The sequence below is a fragment of the Rhinopithecus bieti genome, unplaced genomic scaffold (genome assembly GCF_001698545.2).
Source record: "Rhinopithecus bieti isolate Rb0 unplaced genomic scaffold, ASM169854v2 scaffold_79532, whole genome shotgun sequence".
NCBI classification, from domain to species: domain Eukaryota; kingdom Metazoa; phylum Chordata; class Mammalia; order Primates; family Cercopithecidae; genus Rhinopithecus; species Rhinopithecus bieti.
Window position 1 is genome coordinate 969,281 of NW_016830370.1, and position 17,271 is coordinate 986,551.

Sequence of the window (17,271 nt, forward strand, 5' to 3'; positions counted from 1 at the left end):
GACACATTCTACTCTGTGCCTTCGTCGCCTCATCTGTCAAATGGAATCTCTTCCACAGGACTCCGGTGAGAACACAACACACAGCACAAGGCAAGAGCTCTGAGCCACTTGGGGGCACCCGTCACGCTTCTCTGCCCCTGGGGCTGCAGCCACACAGCCTTTGCTGCTCCGGGACAAGCCAGGCAGGCTGTGTCTGACCCTCACTGCTGCTCCTCCACCTGGAACACTTGTGCACAGACCACAACGTCTGCCCCTCCCTCCAAGTCTCTGCTCACCCTGCACACATCTTCAGAGAAGGCTTCTCTCAACATGCTGTTGAAAGCCCCTCCTCCTGCCCTCTGAGTTTCTGCAGCACCCATCACTTCCTCACATACTTATTTACTCATGTTTCTTGTTAGTCTCTCCTGGCTAGAACATGAGCTTCACGAGGGATTATCGATGTTTCACTGATGCACCAAATGCATGGACAGAAAGAGTGACACAGAACAGAGTGACACAGAACAGAAAGAGTGACACAGGTCTTCAGGAGGTATTAGTTGAATGAATGCACACATGGGTAGGACTGAGAGCTGCCGTTCTGCAGGGCTGCTGGAAGACAGAGTCAGTGCAGTGGACGCTGAGACAGTGCTGCCGTGGCATGCGGCCCCTGGCTGGCAGACTGATGGTGGACATTCACACAGGCACCCCGAATTCACTCAGGCAGTTGTATTTATTCTAGGGAATAACCACGTGAGACCACATCACCACACAGTGCGCGACGGACGGCAAGCCTCACCTTCGACTGCAACGAGGTGTGGATCTTCATCAGCACGCTGTCCATCTCGCTCAGCTTGTGCCCAATCAGGGGGCTGTTGGGCCCTGAAATGTGGCCAATGTGGTCCAGCCCCAGGTAGTGGAGGATCAACATGTCCCAATCTCCTCTTTTTAATACTTTATCCAAATGCCTCGTGACATTATTATCCACCTTTGAAGGGGAAACACATGTATAAACAGTTCACCTGATTTCCCTGGATCTTCACTCCCCGGGGAAAAGGCAACAGTCATCTTAAAACCTAGGGGTTTATTCAGGTTAACAGGATTTGGGTGAGTTGAAAGACAACAAAATCTATGTCATTAAAAATAAATAAATAGGCAGGACACAGCAGCTCACACCTGTCATCTCAACACTTGAGGAGGCTGAAGGGGGAAGACTGCTCGAGGCCATGAGTTCAGGACCAGCCTGGGCAACATAGCAAGACCCCACGTCTATAATAAATAAATGAACATTAGCATTAGATTAAGCTTTCGCTAATACTGTTTTTATGTTTCTAGGCTATGGATCGAAGATATTATACAGATAATTTAAATGAGCAAGGGTTGTTCTGACAAAAATATTTTTCTGTGGGATCACTGCTGAGCTTGATGGGCATAACTAAAGGTGAGCAAATGGGCAAGTTAAATAGATCCCAAGTTGTCACGAGGTAACTAAGGGCAACGGGCAGTTAATTAAAGACAGGACAGTACCCAGAGTTGAAGTAACCAGCAGGACAGTGAAGCTGAGCGCACCTGCATGTGTCCTACAAGAAAGCTGTTCTTGCAGGGAAAAAGACACAGCACTCAGTGATCACATTTACTTCTGAAATAAACACATCACGGAGGAGAGATGAGCAGTTGATCAGCCCTAGACAGAGCTGTCAGCCTGGTGAGCCCTGACTCCTCAGCTAGCTCATCTCCTTCCCACTAAAAAAATCTCCCATGAAGAGAAGTGTTTCTCAATGATGCCATATACAGTCAGGAAAACTCAGTCATTACTGAAAAGTAACTGTTGAAAAGCGCCCCACTGTGGAACAGGATAGGACTGCAGATGTTCCACAAGGCCCAGCCATCTAGGAGGTGAAGGTGGCTAGACCCCAGGCCAGGAAGGTGTGCTGGTGTGCTCCTGCCTCAGCCCCAGGGCCTGCTTTCTAACGTGCGGGTCTAATCTTTGTTGGAAAAACTCCAGGAAAATCCCCTCAAGGCCGGGCCCCACTCAGTCCACCACCTGCCCTCAGGGCACGATGAGGCTCTGCTTACAGCAGAACCAACAGGGTGTGGAGTCCTATAGCTCTGCCATACGCAGAGGCTACCAGCCTGTTCTGCCCACCTGGGGAGTCCCCACTCACCCATCACAACTCGGCTCAGACGGCCCCTTGGCTGTGTCACCCTTCCTGATCCTCTCTGCCCCTCAGTGGCACTCAGCTGTTCTAAGGTCTGGGTTCCATAAAACTCTGCTCACACCTGCTTCAGGTTTGTATTTCTGGGTTGTCAACTGAATACGTAAGTGAATATTTTTTACAACTGTCCATAGTACTCCCCATAAATTAATAAAACCAAATACAAAATAGTATCATCTCTCACTAAGCAATGGTGATGCCAGGCTCTATCTAGTATGATATTCTAGTACGATTTATTTTCTTATTTTAAAAACTGACCTCTGTGTAATCTGACACAAAAAACGAGGTTGTTCCATCATATTCCGCAAAATGCTTTGGGAATAATTTCACCCAGGTTTCATCTCCATAAAAGATGATTCTTTTCCAGCTGTTTTGCTTGTCTTATCACACTGTCCTCCAGCAGCGCAGGAGAATTGAGGTTCCTGACGACATCGACAAAGCCAGGGAGGCTCCCCGTCATCAATGCCTTCAGTAAGAAAACGCAAGAATTAGACCACTGAATCCAAAACCGGAGCACGAAAAGGGCACTGAAGATTTTTTTTTTTTTTGAGACAGGGTCTCCCTCTGCTGCTCAGGATGGAGTTGCAGTCACACAATCATGGATCACTGCAGCTTTGAACTCCTGGGCTCAAGCGGTCCTCCCACCGTGGCCTCCCAAGTGGCAGGGACCACAGATGTGCGGTACCACACTCGGCTTTTTTTTTTTTTTTTTGGGTAGATACAGGGTCTCGCTATGTTGCCCAGGCTGGTCTGAAGATCATTTTATGGATAAAATACGTGAGCATAAAGCTAGGGTATCCCTAGTACTGGTGGCTGGGTCAATGTTAGGACAGTAATTAGGGTAAAGAAGAGAAAGTGGCACATAGATTCTGGTAAAAAACTGTAAACTCGGCTGGGCGCGGTGGCTCAAGCCTGTAATTCCAGCACTTTGGGAGGCTGAGACGGGCGGATCACGAGGTCAGGAGATCGAGACCATTCTGGCTAACACGGTGAAACCCCGTCTCTACTAAAAAAATACAAAAAACTAGCCGGGCGAGGTGGCGGGCACCTGCAGTCCCAGCTACTCAGGAGGCTGAGGCAGGAGAATGGCGTAAACCCGGGAGGCAGAGCTTGCAGTGAGCCGAGATCCGGCCACTGCACTCCAGCCTGGGTGACAGAGTGAGACTCCGTCTCAAAAAAAAAAAAAAAAAAAAAAAAAAAAAAAAAAAAAACCTTTTAACAAAAAAAAAAAAAAAAAAACCATATTAAAGGACATTCATGGCTCATAATAATCTTTCCAGCTGATAAGAGGTTAAAGGAGGTGGCTAGGGATAGCGAGACAACAGCAGCAGCCAGAGAAGCAGCTATGGGTTCGTGACATAGCTGAAGCAAATGGCAAAGTGAGGTATACATTAAAAACATTAACCTGTGTATTCAAAGCCTCTGCCAGGTTCCCAATTAAGATTCAAATCTCCATGTGACAAGCAAAGTCCATACGACTCCTAACAATCCAGCAATTCCAACGTCTACCTTTGAGTGGAAAACCAGGATGAAACCAGTCCTAAAGCATGAACTTTCAACAATTTGCACACTGAACTGGGCCAGGGAGGCCAGTGGGATAGTCTCTTCTGCTCCCGCCCTCAATGTTGCATCATATTTTCTGGGAGGGGTGGGGGGGTGACATGTCCTTATACCCTTCTGATAATAGAATTGAGTCAAGAATTTCCCTGATTTTAGCATAGAACCTAAGAGGCCATCGTAATGGGTAACAGATCTCTGTGATTTAGAGTTATACAGCCACCCCAGCCAGCACTGGCATCCTGCAACCTGTGCAATGAAAATAAACAGGAACCTGGATAACACCAGCAGGTGAAATAGTTTTAACAAGACATCTTTAACGGTAAATAAATGCAAGTACGAATTATCCAGACTTCTGGAATGCCACGGGGAGCTCAGCAAAATCTCTCCCCCAGGAGCAATAATAAAACTGGATGAAACTGTCAAAAGCAACCATTTTAGTACTTTGGAAATTCACCAAAATTATAGAACAGATTGAGAAGAGCTTATTTAAGAAAAAAAACGGAATCTCAGTAAGAACAGCAAGTGCCATGGTGTTTCCACACAGGGCGGCTCCCACCTCCCTCCTTTCCAGCTGCATGCTGCAGCAGCCACCGAGAAGCCTCGCACCCAGGGAGGTTAGGAAAACACATCAGGGTGCTGAAGCACAACCTCTGACCAACCACTGGCTGACCACTAAGCGATGTGGAGCCCCGGCTTCGCTCCTGAGGCTTCCGGAGCCTCAGGAAGACAGGCTTAAAAATAAAAACAAGAGGCCGGGCGCGGTGGCTCAAGCCTGTAATCCCAGCACTTTGGGAGGCCGAGACGGGCGGATCACGAGTTCAGGAGATCGAGACCATCCTGGCTAAGCCGTTGAGACCCCGTCTCTACTAAAACTACAAAAAACTAGCCGGGCGACGTGGTGGGCGCCTGTAGTCCCAGCTACTCGGGAGGCTGAGGCAGGAGAATGGCGTCAACCCGGGAAGCGGAGCTTGCAGTTAGCTGAGATCTGGCCACTGCACTCCAGCCTGGGTGGACAGAGCGAGAACTCTGTCTCAAAATAAATTAAATAAATAAATAAATAAATAATAAATAAAAAAATACAACAAGGAATTTAAATAACCCAAAAAAGAACCCCCAAAAGACCTTAAGTTGAAGACATTCACAGGTGGCCGGGCATGCTGCCGGGGGGAGAATAGGACTGGCAAGAAGTGGTTTAGGAATTAGGTCCCCACTATACCAAACAACCCAAAATAACCCTAACAAGCCCCCCACCAACCATTCCAGGGTGGGGTAGAATTGAGCTGAGTGGTGGTGTGCCTTGGGGATATACCACATTTGTTAAAATTCTGTACGTCCCAAAAAAATGTAATGTTTATAAAAAATTACCCATTTCAATAATAGTTATTTTTTAAAACGTTGAGGCCTCTCCTCACCCCAAACAATCCCCATTCTTTAAAAAGCAGCTCCAATTACTCTGAGTGGAGTATCCTTTTAGACTCTTTTCTGTGTGTTGTAGTTGTGACCATTGCGCACAAATACATGAAGGTACATATTTTTTACCAAAATGGTAGCAAACTATACAAATTAGTCTCAACCTTCTTCAATTAATAACATACCATGAACCTCTTTACCTAGGGAACATTTTTTTTTTTTTTTTTTTTTGAGAAGGAGTCTCGCTCTGTCACCCAAGCTGGAGTGCAGTGGCCGGATCTCAGCTCACTGCAAGCTCTGCCTCCCGGGTTTATGCCATTCTCCTGCCTCAGCCTCCCAAGTAGCTGGGACTACAGGCGCCCGCCACCTCGCCCGGCTAGTTTTTTGTATTTTTTTAGTAGAGACGGGGTTTCTCCATGTTAGCCAGGATGGTCTCGATCTCCTGACCTTGTGATCCGCCCGCCTCAGCCTCCCAAAGTGCTGGGATTACAGGCTTGAGCCACCACGCCCGGCCTACCTAGGGAAAATTTAAAGTGGTCTCTACCCTCTTTAAAAATATCAGTGGGAACCCAAGCTAGTGTGAGGACAAGGGGGGTGCCTTATAAAAGTCACAAAAGAATGGATGAAAACAGAAAACTTTTATATTGTCAAGATGTTGTAAACAAAGTCAACTAACATGATAAACTGAAACAATTATTGACGGTGGACATGACATACAAGATGTAACATCCATGATGTATAAAGAGGTTTGGATCAAGGAGCGACAGTCCTGTGGAAACTGGGCGGAGTACATAACAGAATCCACCAAGCAAGAAAGCGGAATGGCCAATAAACATATGCAGATTCTGGACTAGTAATCAGAGCAGGGTAAATAGAACAACCCATAAGCCAGTTTTTTTTTTAATCATATTGTGAAAATTTAAAGATGGATGATCTCTACCCCACACAAGAAATGAGGTGAACAGGTGCTCTTGAAATACCGTGGGTGTGAATACAGGTTGACTGAGCCAGTATCTCCAGGGCCACCACCGTCGTCCAGGCTGCTGTGGGCTCCAATCTGAACTATTATAAATGCCCTAGCACCTTTTCTTGCCCAAATCCCATCTGGACACAAATCAGACCCTGCTACACTACTCTTTTTTTTTTTTTTTTTGAGATGGAGTCTCGCTCTGTCATCCAGGCTGGAGTGCAGTGGCCGGATCTCCGCTCACTGCAAGCTCCGCCTCCCGGGTTTACGCCATTCTCCTGCCTCAGCCTCCCGAGTAGCTGGGACTACAGGCACCGCCACCTCGCCCGGCTAGTTTTTTGTATTTTTTAGTAGAGACGGGGTTTCACCGTGATAGCCAGGATGGTCTCGATCTCCTGACCTCGTGATCCGCCCGTCTCGGCCTCCCACAGTGCTGGGATGACAGGCTGGAGCCACCGCACCCGGCCCACACTACTCTTTAAAACCCTTCCGTAGTTTTCCCTCTGCTGGGTTTGAACAGCGAATGCCATTGCCCAGAGCCTCACTCCCATTTACCTCTTCATCCTCATATAGGCCCCCTTTTGTGTTCCCTTGCCCTTCATCCGCAGGTCACACGCAGCTCACACAGAAAAGAGTCTAAAAGGATACTCACCAAGAGTAACTGGCTGCCTTTTAAAGAGTGGGATTTTGGGGTGAGAGAGGCTCACATTTTTAAAAATAACTTCATTGAAATGTAATTTTTATACAATTACATTTTTGGACGTACAGAATTTAACAAATGTGTATATCCAGGCACACCCCACCTCAGAGGGGATCTGGCATCCCCTCATCCCAGAAAGTGTGCAGGCAGTGAGTGGGCTGCACTCACAGTCCTAGGAAATCTAAGGGAAAGCTCAGGTCTGTCAATCAATGCCGGCTATTATGACTAGAAAGTGCTTGAAGAATGAGAAGGCATTCAAAAATGAGTTACAGGACTTTAAAACAAAGCTGCTGCAGGGTCTTAGCAAGTGAAAGCCCACTGGACACGTCAGGGTTGGCGGCTGGTTGCAAATGTATCAACCCCAGGAGATGCTCTGAGCCCTTTCTCGGACTGGAGGCAGGGCAGGGGACACTTTCCTCAACCAACACTGCCCAACCTACCAAACTCCAGAGCTGTACAATCCTAACTCCAGTATGGGCTTTCTGTTCTAGCTCCTCCCTGATGGGGAAATAAGGAGCAAGAATCCTCAAAGGACTGAAAACGAAACAAAACACTAACTCTGGGGTGAGGCTCCCCAGCAAAGGTGAAATAAAACCAATAAGCTGGAGACACAGGCGCCACGAACCACAGTGCCAACGTGCTGGTCTGAATAGAACCTGGAGCCTGCACAATCACTTACACATTTCTCAAATCTGCCTGTTAAATCTTTAAAAAAAAAAAAAAAAAAAAAAAAAGGGAGAAAAGCGTTCCTTCCACACTTCTGAGAGAGCAGATAAAGAAATTGGTGTTCCTGAAGATCAGGCACCTGGATGTCTCTTTCAGATTCCCATGGCTAGTTTCAGCAGAACGGCACAAACGGAGTGCTGTGATCAAAGGTGCCTGCCCCCTCCTTCATTCTCCCTCACCTCCCGCTCCATTCCTTCCAGAGCAGTTGTCACTGTCTGAAACGATCTTCATTGATTCATATTTTACTGATTTTCTATTCCTGCAATTAGAAAGTAGGCTCCATGAGGACAATGCTGTCTTGTTCTTCACTGCATCCCTCCTGTCTAGAACAGTGTGTCACATAGTACATGCTGAATAAATATTGCTGAATGAAGGTCCCATCACATTGAAATGTGGCAGAGAGTAAAACATTCAAGGAAAGAGTCAGTGAGCGATATGGCACTGTGCTTCCTCCAGTCTCAGACTGCTTTCATCCAGCGAGCATTCGCTGAGCATCGACAACTGGGGCTGCCCCCAAGCCTTCAATCAGCAAGCAGCTCCTTCTCACCAAGTAACAAGGTGTCACACCATCAACCACACAGCGAAGGCTCCGTCAGAGACTTTATGCCACACTCACACGCGATACACTCACAAACACAATTCAACCCCTCTGCTCCTTTCTGTCCCCACCTTTATTCATCCTTCAAGTCTCAGTGTAAATGCAATTTCCTCAGCCAGGATTTCTCACCCACTAATCATCACATCCTGTTCTTTCCCATCATGCACTAACCACACTTGACAACTGCACGTTTTCTTTTTTTTTTTTTTGAGATGGAGTCTCGCTCTATCGCCCAGGCTGGAGTGCAGTGGCCGGATCTCGGCTCACTGCAAGCTCCGCCTCCTGGGTTCACGCCATTCTCCTGCCTCAGCCTCCTGAGTAGCTGGGACTACAGGCGCCCGCCACCTCGCCCGGCTAGTTTTTTTGCATTTTTAGTAAAGACGGGGTTTCACTGTGTTAGCCAGGATGGTCTCGATCTGACCTCGTGATCCACCCGCCTCGGCCTCCCAAAGTGCTGGGATGACAGGCGTGAGCCACCGCGCCCGGCCCAGCTGCATGTTTTCATATGCTCCTTTGTTGAGTGAGTGTGTATCTAAAGGCTAAAAGCTACATGAAGGCAGAGATACTATTTTTTCCCCCGATTGTATACCCATTAAAATATCACCACATAGTAGTTGCTCAAAAGTTTTTGAGTCAATCAATAAAGGCTTACTTTTTCTCTTTACCCATGGTTCTCTTGGGAAACACACTATGTATCTCAAAGCTGCTGTCAGTAGGCTGGACACCTGAAGGATATGGTGGAAACAGTGGTAATTGTCGAGGCAGATCATACCAACGGGATCATTATGTATACTGGTGGATACTTTTGGAGAAGTCACATTTAACTTATCTGGGTTTGCTTTCCTATCTATAAGATCTAGAGACTGAACTAGATCAGCTCTAAAGGCTCCTTCTAAGATTGCAAATGACCCAGTGGCAATTAAAGAAGAAAGCGGGTTACCAAGAATGGTATATCTTGGGGTAGGTTAGCCTGGGTGATCTTGCTGTAAATCTTTTATACTTCCCACGAAGCATGAGCTTTGGCTACTTGACAAGAGGTACAAATCATGGGTCTCAGTTCTGTCCTGTGTGAGGCTCCTTCAGCATTCCATTGCCCCAGCCAACTGATAGCACAAAATTTCCACCTTCTTAAAATTGCAACTCCAAGCGAAAGACTACAGCGGCCCCCTCTAAATCTTCAAAAGAGCCAAACCATGATTCATAAAACATTAAGGCCAGCTTACCTTGATTCGAGGCATAGTAACTGTAGGTGGCTTTGCTTCAGCCACAAAACTGTGAGATGCTCCTTTTTCCACAAGATAAGTTGTGTAGGGCATAAATTTCACACCCTTTGATCCAAACACAAAATCATCTCTCAAGGCATCTATCAGAACAATAACAACTTTACTGAAGAGAGGTGATGGCAGCGTGGTCCAGTTAGAACTGGCTCCTAAGTGTTTGAAAGAAAAAAAGGAAATTGAACTTTAAACTTTCCTAAGCATTCAAGCACCTCCACAATCTAGCTTCTACCTACTTCTCCAGCACATATCCTGCCATATCTATATAACCCAACCCAAAAGGAGGCGACTTGTACTTGGTAGGTAGTGCTGCGGGGAAAGGACGGGGGTTAACAGGAGTAATCTCAGGGACCCACAGTAGTAAGCAGTTAATTATCCTTAGTATGGTGAGGAGTACCAGGGCAGGGGAATCCCTACGTAAGCGTCCTGGGATGGGACATTTAGGGAGCTTGACCTAAAACGCAGAGCTGCAAGAATGGGATGGCTGGGTGTTTATATACTGCGTTTCATGGTCAGCGGCTGGTGTGTGCAGTGGTCCAGAACCAGGGCGCCTTTACTTGCTGTATGTGGCTGGGTAGATGAAGACTAGGAAGGGGCCTAACGCAGAAAGGCCTTAGCCACGAGGCAGGGAAAACATCTTGGAGGAATGTAAGAGACCCAAACGCGAAGGGATCAGCAGGGGTCTTATCTGTAGTGTACTAGGGGGCAAAAAGGACGCCTGGAACAGGGAGTGACCCAAAGGCTGCTCAGGAGAGGGGCGGGGGCTCTGGAAGAGTAGAGCTGGAGAGGCCGGATCCCAGGTATGGACACAGCTTACTTTGTGGTGATCAGGAAGGAAGGTCGAACTGGGGCCAGGAGAAGTGGTTGCCACAAAGTTGTAAGAATACAGAAAAGAGACGCAGGAGCGGTAAAAAAAAAAAAAAAAAAAAAAAATTCTGGGGTGGGGACCATAATGGAAGAGACCACCGGGGAGCGCCGATAAGAAATCCGAGCAGTGACGCTCAGAAAAAGGGTTTTCTAGGGGATGTGGGGTCACGGGAGCGGAGATGCCGGGGAGGGGTCCGTACCAGCCGAGGGTTCGGGCGCTGGGGGCTCTGCTCCGTGTTCCGCCCTGGCAGAGGAACGAACGGGAGCCGGGAAGAATCCCCGAAGGAAGACCGCGATCCCTAGCACCTCGATCGCTACGCAACAGGTAGCGAAAGTCCCGGAGCCCAGCCGCATCGTGGACACGCCAGGCGGGATGCGGAACCGACCCCACCTGGAGCTTCGCCCTGCTGCACCCGCGCTTCCGGCTCCAGGTAGCCGCCTCTAACCAAGAACGCCAGGCCTTACCGTCTCAGCCACAGTGACGTCACGTCCGCCGGCGGGCCACAGTGGCGCGTCACTTCCGCCGGCGCGCCAAAGTGGCGTCACGCCGGAAATACTCCCAACGGGCAGTGCTCCAGGCTCTCTGGGGCGGCCTTCCCGGCGAGTCGGCGGTGGGCGCAGCCCACGGCGAGGTACAAGATTTAAAAAATTTTTAATTTGGAAGGCTGGGCGCAGTGGCTCACGCCTGTAATCCCAGCACTTTGGGAGGCCGATGCGGGCGGATTCACGAGGTCAGGAGATGGAGACCATCCTGGCTAACGCGGTGAAATCCCGTCTCTACTTAAACTACAAAAAATTAGCCAGGCGTAGTGGTGGCTGGCGCCTGTAGTCCCAGCTACTTAGGAGGCTGAGGCGGGAGAATGGTGTAAACCCGGGAGGTGGAGCTTGCAGTGAGCCGAGATCAGGCCACTGCACTCCTGCCTGGGCGACAGAGCGAGACTACGTCTCACAAAAAAAAAGTTTATTTGAAAATTTTGCCGGGCGCGGTGGCTCAAGCCTGTAATCCCAGCACTTTGGGAGGCCGAGACGGGCGGATCACGAGGTCAGGAGATCGAGACCATCCTGGCTAACATGGTGAAACCCCGTCTCTACTAAAAAAAAAATACAAAAAATTAGCCGGGCGAGGTGGCGGGCGCCTGTGGTCCCAGCTACTCAGGAGGCTGAGGCAGGAGAATGGCGTAAACCCGGGAGGCGGAGCTTGCAGTGAGCTGAGATCAGGCCACTGAACTCCGGTCCGGGCGACAGAGCGAGACTCCGCCTCAAAAAAAAAAAAGAAAAGAAAATTTTATTTTTTAATCGACAGATTGTAACGGCACATATTTATGGGCACAATTTGATGTTCAGATAAATATATGTTGTCTAATTATCGAATGAGGGTAGCTTGCCCTAATACCTCACTGTTGCAGTCACCTACTATGCGTGAGAACACCAGAGTTCGTCGTCCTCACCGTTATTTCCTGCCTACCGACCTCCCTTCCTCCCTCCCTCCCTCCCTCCTCGATCTCTAGTGACCACTGTTCTATTCCTTGTTTCTATATCAACTTAAAAACAAAATTCAGGCCGGACGCGGTGGCTCACGCCTGTAATCCCAGTACTTTGGGATGCCGAGGCGGGCAGATCACGAGGTCAGGAGATCGAGACCAGCCTGGCCAACACGGTGAAACCCCGTCTCTACTGAAAATACAAAAAATTAGCCGGTCGTGGTGGCGGGCGCCTGTCGTCTGAGCTAATCAGGAGGCGGAGGCAGGAGAATTGCTTGAACCCGGGAGGTGGAGGTTGCAGTGAGCTGAGATCGCGCCACTGCACTCCAGCCTGGCAACAGAGCTAGACGCCGTCTCGAAAAAAAAAAAAATTCAACCCAGTACCTCAGACAACTGGTAAATCTCTTAATGATTAGCTTTGTTTTAAAGATTCCACATGAGTGAGATCATGAGGTATTTGTCTTTCTGTGTCTGTCTGATTTTGCTTACATGATATCCTCAGGTTTATCCTGTGGATAAATGATAGGGTTGTGGCAAATGATAGGGCTGCATTATTTTATTAGAGCTGACTAGTACCCCAGTGTGTATATAAACGCATTTTCTTTGTTGTGAAAGGAAAATCTTGGGGCCTCTAAATTACTAAGCTAGGGGAAAAGTCAAGCCCGAACTGCTCAGGACAAACCTGCCTCCCATTCTATTCAAAGTCAACCCTCTGCTCACTGAGATAAATGCATATTCTGATAGCCTCCTTTCCAGAGGCTTATCAGAAACTCAAAGAATGCAACCATTTGTCTCTCACCTACCTGTGACCTGGAAGCCCCCTCCCTGCTCCAAGTTGCCCATGTCTTTCTGGACAGAACCAATGTCCTTCTTTTTTCTTCTTCTTTTGAGATGGAGTCTCACTCTGTCGCCCAGGCTGGAGTGCAGTGGTGCGATCTCAGATCACTGCAACGTCTACCTCCCGGGTTCAAGCAATTCTCCCGTCTCAGCCTCCTGAGTAGCTGGGATTACAGGTGTGTGCCGCCCCACACGGCTAATTTTTGTATTTTTAGTAGAGACGGGGTTTCACCATATTGGTCAGGCTGGTCTTGAACTGCTGACCTCGTGATCCGCCCGCCTCGGCCTCCCAAAATGCTGGGATTACAGGCATGAGCCATCGCGCTCCACCGCGCCTGGTCTTTTCTTTTCTTTTTTTTTTTTTTTGAGACAGAGTCTCACTCTTACTTAGGCTGGAGTGCAGTGGTGCCATCGCAGTGCACTGCAAGCTCTGCCTCCCAGGTTCAAGCCATTCTCCTGCCTTAGCCTCCCGAGTAGCTGAGACTACAGGCGCCCGCCACCATGCCTGTCCTTTTTTTTTTTTTTTTTTTTTTTTTTTTAGTAGAGACGGGTTTCACCTTGTTAGCCAGGATGGTCTCCATCTCCTGGCCTCGTGATCCGCCCGCCTGGGTCTCCCACAGTGTTGGAATTACAGGCGTGAGCTACCGCGCCGGCCTGGTCTGTTCTTATACATATGACTGATAGCTCCTGACTCCCTAAACTGTATAAAAACAAGCTGTACCCCGACCACCTTGGGCGCAGGTCGTCAGGATCTCCAGAGGCAGTGTCACGGGCGTGCATCCTTAACTTTGGCAAATAAGCCTCCCAAAATGATTAATGTTTTGTTTTTCTAAGACCACCAGAGCGGGTACAAAAGAACCAGCGACTAGGCAAGGGTAGGAGCAAAACTGCAAGTTTATTTTGGTCACCTAGCTTCAAGGGAAGAAGGTGGGTAGGGAGAGGCCTGTTGGCCCCAACAAAAGGGGCCCCAGAGTCACCCCTACAGCTCTGGGACGGAGTTCCAACAGTCCCGACGGCAGTGGGGAACCGACCGCAGTGGGGAAGCTGGGAAGTCCGCGCGCCGCGATCCTCCCGAGCGGCTTTTCTAGGAGTGGGAGGGCGATAGGCGGGGCACGGGCGTGTCCGGGGGCGTTCCCCAGGTGCGACCAGGTAAATCTTGGTCTCTTCAGATTGACATCAGCTGGCGCATGCCTAGTTGGTCTGCACCTTCCCGGGTCGCCGGCTGGATTTTCGCGCGCGCGCGAGGGAAAAGTTTGGGGGGGGGATGAAGAACCCGGAAGTGCGCCATCTTGCCTCCGTTCATCCAAACAGTTAAGACTTGTCATTTTTCTCAATTGACATCTGATAAGCACTGAGATCCCGAGTGAAGGTAACCCGGCCTGCAGCAGCTCGCCTATTGATCCTTGATACTGACTTGGCACCTTATTGCCCAAACTGGTAGGATGATTGCTGAAATCTGGGACCTTGTTCCTCCAGGGATCCCTGATCTTCCAACGTTTTTTGGTTGGGGTCTGAGGTTTATTTGCTGTTGAAAACTCCTTTTTTGGGAGTCTCCACTCACTTCCATCGAAGAAGGCAAGCCTGCCTGCTTCTGCTTTGATGGAGAGCGGTCTTCAGCTTGGGCCCCATCACTAGGTGAGAAAACTGATTTGGGATTTTGTCTTGCAAATTTGTTGTAAATGACTAAATAACATTCACAACCAGCTGGTGTTTATTTCTGCTTACACTTAGAGCGTTCAGAAGTCATGTATTTTGTGTGATCATTGTTAGTTTTGCTAACCTGTTCTGTTGTTTGTTTCTGTCTTGTTGGGGTGTTTTTGTGTGTTTTGGTCCTTTCCCTTATTGGATTTGACCAACTCCAAACCCTCTAGCTCATGAGTGTAGAATCTTCCCTTCTGAAGAAATAAGAGCACCTGTCTCCCCTCAGCCTTTCGGAGCATCCTCAGACAACTGAGAATCACCTGAGGGTGTCTGGGAGGAATGCTCCCTAAGACCTGCAGTGGCTCTAAATAGGTTTCCCCCTCAGAAGGACATACTTAGGGTCTAATCTCAGCTGGCAGGTGCATATAAGGAGCCGACCCCTTCTGCACCTTGAGGCTCTGACACTGTGCCAGGTGGCCGCCACAGGGGTGGACCAAACCAGTTTGGGGGGTAACAACAGTGAAAAGCTAGGTCTGCAAGCAGCATATTTTGGGTCCGACACACACCCTGACTTGGCGAAATCCGAAGGGGAACTGTAAATTATGGGAACAATGCCTCTGAAGCAGCTAAATACCCAACCCCCTACCCCTGAACACAAAAAAGGTGGTATGGTTGGGGGAGGAAAATGGCCAGCAAAAGGAAAAGAAGAGAAAAGATTTTTTATTTTCACTACTAAAGGGATTTTATTTACGTAACGCCACCTTTTTGCCAGCCAGAGCAAACTGAAAGAGCAATGGTTGTATTTCTGAAATAGCAGCATTTTGTCCAGCCGAAATACGGTAATGAGATTTAAAAAGATTTTTTTAAAGGAGCTCAATGGTTAAAAGTCAGCTTAATTTGGCCATGTGCAGTGGCTAACACCTGTAATCCCAGCATTTTGGGAGGCCGAGGTGGGCAGATCATGAAGCCAAGAGATTGAGACCATCCTGGCCAACATGGTGAAACCCCCGTCTCTACTACAAATACAAAAAATTAGCAGGGTGTGGTGGTGCGCACCTGTAATCCCAGCTACTTGGGAGGCTGAGGCAGGAGAATCACTTGAACCTGGGAGGCGGAGGTTGCAGTGAGCCGAGATCATACATCATGCCACTGCACTCCAGCCTGGCAACAGAGTGAGACTCTGTCTCAAAAAAAAAAAGAAGAAGAAATGGTAAACTTCCTCTAAAACTTTCCACACAAAGCTTATTTTTCCTTCTTTGTCTGCACCCGAGATCTCATGCTCAGTTTATCCATTGCTGAAATCTGTGGCAAAAGCTACCCCTGATCAAGAGACTCTGTCTCAAACACAAAACAAAAAAAGTCAGCTTAACTAAGGCTAACATCCAAGAATTGTGTGTGTATGTGTGCGTGTTTATATTTAGAAGGTTTTCATGTGTTTGTTTTGTTTTTTGTTTTCTCTCCTAGGACCTTGTATTTTTTTTTTTGAGCAAAACTTTTTTTATTGTTTGTTCAGTTGACTGAATTCTGTTTTCACCTGATTTTTTTAACTAAAATAGTTACTGTAACAGGCTACTCTTGAGATTTTAAGGAAGAATGTAGTTTAGACATGCAAAAATGTCTTTGTTAAAAAAAAATTTAACTGCATTGTAAAAGCATCACATGGTCTAACCTCAAAATAATTCTCCCTTTTTCTGGAGCCCCAGGACTCAATGTGGGTTCTCCCTAGAGCTCTGAGATTAGTCCCTATCTAAATAAAATTGGTCTCCTTGTACAATCCTATGATAGATTTTATAATTTATATTTGATTTGGCTCAAAGAAAATAAAGCTTTCCCCCTCTAGCACTAGCAGACTTTTTCTCTATATACCTTATTATTTTATTTTATTTTATTTTATTTTTTTGAGACAGAGTCTCGCTCTGTCGCCCAGGCTGGAGTGCAGTGGCGGGATCTCGGCTCACTGCAAGCTCCGCCTCCCGGGTTCACGCCATTCTTCTGCCTCAGCCTCCTGAATAGCTGGGACTACGGGCGCCCACCACCACGCCCGGCTAGTTTTTTTGTATTTTTTAGTAGGGACCGGGTTTCACCATGTTAGCCAGGATGGTCTCGATCTCTTGACCTCGTGATCCGCCCGTCTCCGCCTCCCAAAGTGCTGGGATTACAGGCTTGAGCCGCCGCGCCCGGCCTCTCTCTATACCTTGTGATGAAAATTTGGGTGTTTGATTTTCACCGGAGTTGTTTCCTTTCTTATGCAAATTTAAGGCTACTTAGCTGACAACTGCCTGGGGTTGTGAAGCCAGTTATCCATAATCTGAAAGTCTAAAATAGGAAAAAAGTTGAATCTTTATGAATCTATAAGATGTACTTCCAGCCGCATGCAGTGGTTCACGCCTGTAATCCCAGGCCGAGGTAGGTGCATCACAAGGTCAGGAGATCGAGACCATCCTGGCTAACACAGTGTAACCTCGTCTCTACTAAAAATACCAAAAAAAAAAAAAAAAAAATTTAGCCGGGCGTGGTGGCGGGCTCCTGTAGTCCTAGCTACTCGGGAGACTGTGGCAGGAGAATGGCATGAACCCAGGAGGTGGAGCTTGCAGTGAGCCGAGATTGCACCACTGCACTCCAGCCTGAGTGACAGAGCGAGATACTGGCTCAAAAAAAAAAAAAAAAAATGTACTTCTGTTGGCATGCCTAATATTTATTGTCTATGTATTTATGTGTTGTCTATATAGTGTTTCACTACTGAAAACATATAAAAGAACTCTAATTAATTGGCTTAAAGAAAAATAAAAGCACTTAAATACTTTATCAGGAAAAAAGAAAAGACTAGTCAAATGCTTTTTGAAGTTTATGTAACTTAAGTAAATTCTTCAATAAATAAGCTAGCTTTCAAATTATTGGCAAAGTAATATTAGAAATGTCTTAAGAATTGCCAGCAGACTTTTTTTGCATTTATTAATCAAGCAATTTTATAATTATCCCTGCCAAATACTATAAGGTGTCAAAATTTGGCATAGA

General features: G+C 47.6%; 1 protein-coding gene and 1 long non-coding RNA gene across 2 annotated transcripts in view; one reads left to right on the forward strand and one right to left on the reverse strand.

Moving 5' to 3' along the window:
• Positions 1–10,787, reverse strand: part of PIGG (phosphatidylinositol glycan anchor biosynthesis class G (EMM blood group)) — a 44,789-nt gene extending 34,002 nt beyond the window's left edge. The window contains 5 exon segments of the mRNA XM_017865437.1: positions 776–964; positions 2,451–2,562; positions 2,564–2,658; positions 9,377–9,582; positions 10,498–10,787. Of these exon segments, the coding sequence (XP_017720926.1) occupies positions 776–964; positions 2,451–2,562; positions 2,564–2,658; positions 9,377–9,582; positions 10,498–10,651 (756 nt within the window). The 5' untranslated portion in view covers positions 10,652–10,787.
• A 73-nt stretch (positions 10,788–10,860) lies between these two features.
• The window catches only part of LOC108524382 (uncharacterized), a 12,195-nt gene continuing 5,784 nt past the window's right edge, over positions 10,861–17,271 (forward strand). The window contains exons 1-2 of the long non-coding RNA XR_001884035.1: positions 10,861–10,929; positions 14,092–14,250. This is a non-coding gene — a long non-coding RNA (uncharacterized LOC108524382). The remainder of the gene's footprint in view (positions 10,930–14,091; positions 14,251–17,271) is intronic.